At 46.1% G+C, this 6,443-nt stretch overlaps 1 protein-coding gene across 2 annotated transcripts in view; it reads right to left on the minus strand.

The window, feature by feature from the left end:
- Positions 1–6,443, minus strand: part of LOC135114721 (nephrin-like) — an 88,432-nt gene that overhangs the window by 22,706 nt on the left and 59,283 nt on the right. For both annotated transcript variants that reach the window (XM_064030683.1, XM_064030682.1), the window contains exons 4-7: positions 6,315–6,443; positions 6,007–6,173; positions 4,566–4,717; positions 2,303–2,447 (exon numbers count right to left, since the gene is read on the minus strand). The exon at positions 6,315–6,443 is cut by the window's right edge and continues 61 nt beyond it. In XM_064030683.1, the coding sequence (XP_063886753.1) occupies positions 2,303–2,447; positions 4,566–4,717; positions 6,007–6,173; positions 6,315–6,443 (593 nt within the window). The remainder of the gene's footprint in view (positions 1–2,302; positions 2,448–4,565; positions 4,718–6,006; positions 6,174–6,314) is intronic.

The raw sequence follows: 6,443 nt of genomic DNA on the forward strand, positions 1-6,443 counted from the left end.
TTACGTTTCAGGTGACTTAGTCATTCTGTGTGAAAAATCCTAAGGTCATCAGGTTTTGTTCATGAATAGCGAAGCAGTGCCATTTAGTTGAATGATGCTTTACAGATGACCAGGTAAAGCTTTAATGGCATTCATGGCGTTTTCGACAGGAGCTAAGGAACACTGAATTATTGCTCCTTAAAATGCAACAGTAATAATACTCATGGTAAGTAAATAAGTTCCTCCGGTGTCTTCAATTACGTGAAAGTAAGACGAAAGAAAAGAAAAAAGTGTTTTCAGGTAAAGTTCATCAGATATCTCCATCAAGTACGTGACAGGTAAATAATACCTTGCCATATGAGGACGTACTGAGCTTCCAAAGGCTACGGGTACTTTGGCGGCATTTCTCTCCTTAATTTAGGTCACAGACTACGAGTACTCATAACGGTTCACTAGGTACACTCTTCAATTAGTAAGGCCCTCAGGTATGTAGTCACGTAACCTACCTGCGTACCTACCAGGTGGATTTAAAACTTAATTAGAATTCGTCTTGAGAACTTGAAGGACCTCCCCCTGTTCGCTTTCGAGTCTCTTACCTGGCAGCGTAATTAGCGAGTGTTCCTGAGGTGTGTCGAGGCACCTGGAGGCCGTGTGAGGCGAGTAGGGTGGTGAGTTATTTGATCTCACGAGTGACGGTGATGTTGAATGGGAGGTGGAGATGTCACTCGCTTTTGTACGTTTTCTGAATATTTAGGTCACGAAGGATTTTTTTTTCTTTCCTTCATCATTTTGTTTTCCTTCCCAACATATTTCTTCTTCTTTCCAATTCCTGTTTTTTTTCCTTTTGTACAGTGCTTATTTTCTACCTTCTTTCTTTTGTGTTATCTTTTCTCTTCCTTCTCCGCATTTCCCCTTTCCTTCATTTTTTTTCCTTCTTCGCTCTTTCCTATCGTTTTATATTTTCTGTTTTTCTTCCCGTCTCTCCCTTTTTTCTATGTATGGTCACTTTATTTTTCCTCTCCTCTCACTTTTTCTCTTAACTTTCATTTCTCCATCCTTTTAGTTCTTTCCTCCTTTCTCCTCCGTACCGTTACTTTGTTTTTCTTCTCTCCTTGCCTTTCTCTTATCTCTCCTCCTTCCCTCTAGTCCTTTGCTCCTTTTTCCTTCTTGTTTTTCTTCTCCTGCCTTTCGCTTATCTTTCCTTCCTCCTCCTTCTCCCTGTTAGTTTCGCAAGGTTTCCTACTCTCTTCATCTTACAATAACCATTTCTCATCCACATAAATCCTTTTTCCTCCACTCCTCTTTATTCGTTTCCCTTCTTATCCTCCCCCCATCCTCCCTCACTCTCTCTCTGTCTCTCTCTCTCTCTCCCCCTCTCACCTCCTACGTAATCACTCTTTCTTGCCATCTCCTTATACATTTATATTATTCCCTCTTGCCTCCTGCATCCCCGACCACAGGTACCCTTGTCTCGACTTCATGCATGATCTCATTCCTCCTCCTTCGTCCCATCTTCGAGAAACACTCATTGCTCTGAACCGTATCTCTCTCTCTCTCTCTCTCTCTCTCCGTGTCTTCAGTTCTTTTTCCATATCTCGCCTTTCATCACTTATTTCTTCTTCGCCATCACGTCCTCTTCCACACAATCACGGGAGATGAAGCACCACATTGATTTAACGCACGCACACGCATGGCTTACACGCACCCACGCACGCACCCACGCACACACCCACACGCACGCACACACGCACTCAAACACAGCCACCAACATAGACGCACACTTTAGTCACCTTGAACTTTTAAAACGTAGAATCCACTGACGAAAAGTTTATACTCATCTACACACACACACACACACACACACACACACACACACACATATACGAGTATACACTCGACACACACATACTTCAGTCAGCTCGAAATTTAAAAGACTAAAAACCATAAAAAAAAAAAGAGAAATACATGCAAGCAGCCCCCGCACACACACACACACACACACACACACACACACACACACACACACACACACATACACACATACACACACACACAGTTCACAGTCACCTTGAACTTTCAAAACCGAGAATTCCCCCCAAAACACCACGCCTGCACTTGGCTCAGCAGTTTCTCATACAATACCTCACCATCGCACCTCTCCTCTCTGATCTCCGGGGAACATCCACTCGACCCCTGCAGTGGGCGTCTGGTATAAAAAAAAAAAAAAGCACCGGCAGAAGAAGAAGCTGCAGCAGGAGTAGAGACAAGAGGTGGGAGGAACAAATGGAGGAGTAAAAGGCAAAAAGTAGGGCCGCGCACTTACACAGAACCTGGAGGTGGTGGGATGCCTCGATACTTGCAGCTGGTAGGTCTGGATTCTCAGCCCGGCACGTTAGCAGTTTCCCTTCATCCTCAGAGTAGATGACAAGTTTGAGAGTGCTTGTGGTGACCAGCCCATCCACCGAGGTCTGAAACAAAGAAGGGAAGGAAGGGAGGTGGAAGGGAAGGAGAGAAAGATGACAAGGGTTCGGTTAGGGAAATACAAGGATGATGATGATGGAGGTAGACGAAAGCAAGGGAAGTAAGGGAGAGGAAGAGGAGGAGGGAGTGAGAGCAGTAACAGAAGTCGTGTAGCATTTAAAAGAACGAGGTGTCAGGGTAAGACAGGAGAGGTAGGGTGAGGGTGGGAAAAAGGGGTGGAAACACGAAGGAGAGGGCGAAGAAAAGAATAAAAATAAGTAAAAGGATACGGGAATGGGGTAAGGGTTAGAGAAAATAAGAGAACGGAAGATGAGGCGAGGAAGGGAAACGAAAGAAGGAAGAAGAGAAAAGTGGAGAACAAAAGCGAAGCACGAAGGAATAGTGGTAATAGAGAAAGGAGGTGAGAGGATAGAAGACAGGAAGAGAAGAAAGTGAGAAACAGGAAAAAAACATAAGTATGAGAGAGAGAGAGAGAGAGAGAGAGAGAGAGAGAGAGAGAGAGAGAGAGAGAGAGAGAGAGAGAGAGAGAGAGAGAGAGAGAGAGAGAGAGAGAGAGAGAGAGAGGGGGGAATAGAAGAGAAGGGAGACGGCAGTTTAGTAAAGGTCCATTTGTATTTAGATTCAGGAAATACGTCGTTTAGATCTTATCCCACACACACATACACACACAGAGAGAGAGAGAGAGAGAGAGAGAGAGAGAGAGAGAGAGAGAGAGAGAGAGAGAGAGAGAGAGAGAGAGAGAGAGAGAGAGAGAGAGAGAGAGAGGCAACAGACCTAACCTATAAATCCACAACCCTTGCTATGGTGACTGCAGGCCGCGTGTTATGCCCGTCACGTAGTGTGTACCTCTCTGACCCCCTCGACCTCCCTCCCCTGCTGTCATCTCCATTACAGTAAACCACAAACACTCAATACTCGGCTTGTGAAAGGAGGAACCTGGAGAGCCGTTCCCACGAGCACTTACTCAAGGCAACAAGAGAGAGGGGGCCAGAGACGAGCGGCCTTCAGGGAGCCATCTCTCACCGCCGCTATTGGGAAACACATAATGCAAAAGGGTAGCGGGGGAAAGGCGTCGGCTGGGGAGACTTAGGAGGCGGCGAGGAAGGCGGAGAGGACCGGGACGAGAAAGCATCAAGTACCGAGAGGAAGTCAAGCACATGTACATGAATGTTTCGTGACAGGAGAAGCAGTGAGTGGTGAGGAGCAGAGGGAGATAAGGAGAAGGTACCTGGGAGAAAGAGGATCAAGGTAAGGGGAGAAGAGAGAATCAGATATATGAGAGGGAGATAGAGAGAAGAGGCAAAAGAAACGGTGGCATGAAGAGAAAGCGAGAGAGAAGATGTACCTATGATAAAAGGGAAGAGCACAAAAAGGGAACAACTTGAAACGAGGTGGAAAGAAAAACTGAAAGGAGATATCAAGAGGGTGTCAGGAGGAGGAGGACAAGAGGAGGGGAAAACTACAAGAAAACATGAGAGAATGAGAGAAAAAGAGACGGGGAGGGAGCGAGAGTGATATCAATAAGGCAGAAGGCAGAAAAAAGGGCGGGGCGATGGGGAGAACAGGAAATGGGGGTGAGGGGGAGATGTCAAGGAGTAAGGAGAGTCAAAGGAAGAGAAGGAGGGGGAGATGAAGGAAGAGGAGAAAGTAGATGACATGGAGAGGGAGGGATGAAAGGACTACATTTTGGTGAAAGAGAGAGAGAGAGAGAGAGAGAGAGAGAGAGAGAGAGAGAGAGAGAGAGAGAGAGAGAGAGAGAGAGAGAGAGAGAGAGAGAGAGAGAGAGAGAGAGAGAGAGAGAGAGAGAGAGAGAGAGAGAGAGAGAGAGAGAGAGAAAATAGCAGACAAGAAAAAAATTATGACCAAAGTAATATCAAAAAGAAAAAAGAAAAGAAAAAAAGAAAAGAATAAAAAAGAAACGAGTGAGGGCGGAAAGAAAGGGAGGGAGAAAAAAATAGAAAAAAAGAAAAGAAAATGTGCGTCTGTTGCAGTTGACCTCAAAAGCCAGAAAGATAACACACACACACACACACACACACACACACACACACACACACACACACACACACACACACACACACACACACACACACACACAGACCTACCATATGGGACACGCTTTTCTTCATGGCACCATCCAACCACCACGTAAGGATAGCGGGGGGACGGCTCTCCCTCGCCTCACACACGACCTGGTGTGGCACGCCGGCTGAGACAGGCTGCTCCAGACCCCGAATCTCAACCTCCTCTGGTCCGACTGTGAGGGGAGAGAGGGAGAGGGATAATGAATGTGTGTGTGTGTGTGTGTGTGTGTGTGTGTGTGTGTGTGTGTGTGTGTGAGAGAGAGAGAGAGAGAGAGAGAGAGAGAGAGAGAGAGAGAGAGAGAGAGAGAGAGAGAGAGAGAGAGAGAGAGAGAGAGAGAGAGAGAGAGAGAGAGAGAGAGAGAGAGAGAGAGAGAGAGAGAGAGAGAGAGAGAGAGAGAGAGAGAGAGAGAGAGAAAGGCAAGATAAAAAGAGAAAACGAGAAAACTTGAGGAAAAAAGTAAATACAAAAAGCGAGACACACACACACACACAGAGCGAGAGAGAGAGAGAGAGAGAGAGAGAGAGAGAGAGAGAGAGAGAGAGAGAGAGAGAGAGAGAGAGAGAGAGAGAGAGAGAGAGAGAGAGAGAGAGAGAGAGAGAGAGAGAGGAAAGTACCTCATGATCGATCGAGGGGCTGATGGCTGGCCAAAAGAGCTTGTCGGAATGTTTTAACAAAAGCTCCAGTTTAGTATTCGCTTGATGTCCTTTTCCTTTCACTCTTCAGGGGCTTTTATTTTTTCATACCTTTATTTCTTTTGCCGTCAATGTAGTCGTCAGTGTTGATGGCATGATATTATCTTTAAGTGCTACCATTACTGCTATGAATATAAACTACTATTACTGCTACTTTTACTACTGTATTTTGTTCTCGTCCAAGACCAAGTGATAATGCGAGAGAGATATTCATGTAATAATTTAATATCATGATTGGTTTGGTGGGGCACGCGACGCCTTCTGGCAGGGAGGATCTGTTTTGGCTCTAATTCCCTGTTTACTCAGTGTGGCCCCTCCCCGCGAGTGAGAGGGCGCGAGATGAGGGTCACTCATTATGGTTATTGCTTAATTGTGTAACTGTTACCACTCAATTCTGTCTCTCTTTATGTTTTCTTCTTATTGCTGCTTCTGCTACAACTACGACTACTACTACTACTACTACTACTACTTCCTTCTCCTCATCCTACTGCTACTACTATTTTTATCACTATAATCAAAACAATTACTCCTACTTCTATTAAAGCAACAATAACGACGACTACAACAACAACAACAACTACTACTACTTCTACCACTACTACTACTGCTACTATAAAATTCATGGAAAAGGTGGATTATCAACACGAAATACTACTACAGCAGCAAAGACAACAACAACAACAACAACAACAACAACAACAAAATTCCTCCTCCTTCTTCTCTTCCTCCGCCTACCACCACCACCACCACCACCACCACCATCACTCACAGTTCATGTCCAGCTGTATTGTCGCCTCCCGCACCGGCGCCAGGTCGTGGTTGGCGGCCTTACACGTGTACACATCGCGCAGGTCTTCTTTCTTCAGCGCCCGCAGGTGAATCGTGTTGACAATCTCCGGGACGCCCGTGGACACCTGCCCGCCCCGTCTTCCCGAGCTGCCCCCAGGAGACGCCCAGGTAAAAAGAGAAAAAGGAAACGGTGAAAAGAAACCGTACAAGAACATGACTTCTATAGGTACAAAGGTGGAAGGTTTTCAAGAGAGTTTTCCTTTTCTCATTTTCTAAGGTAAGGTTCACCTGGGGGGCTGCTCATAGTGGTAGGTGCTGTCTATGAGGCGTCCGTCCTTCCACCAGGTGACGGTAGGTGAGGGATCGCCGCCCGCAGCTCGGCAAGTAAGAGAAGGACGCTGCTCTAAGATGTAAGGG

Source organism: Scylla paramamosain, chromosome 28 (genome assembly GCF_035594125.1).
Source record: "Scylla paramamosain isolate STU-SP2022 chromosome 28, ASM3559412v1, whole genome shotgun sequence".
In the NCBI taxonomy this organism is placed as follows: Eukaryota; Metazoa; Arthropoda; class Malacostraca; order Decapoda; family Portunidae; genus Scylla; species Scylla paramamosain.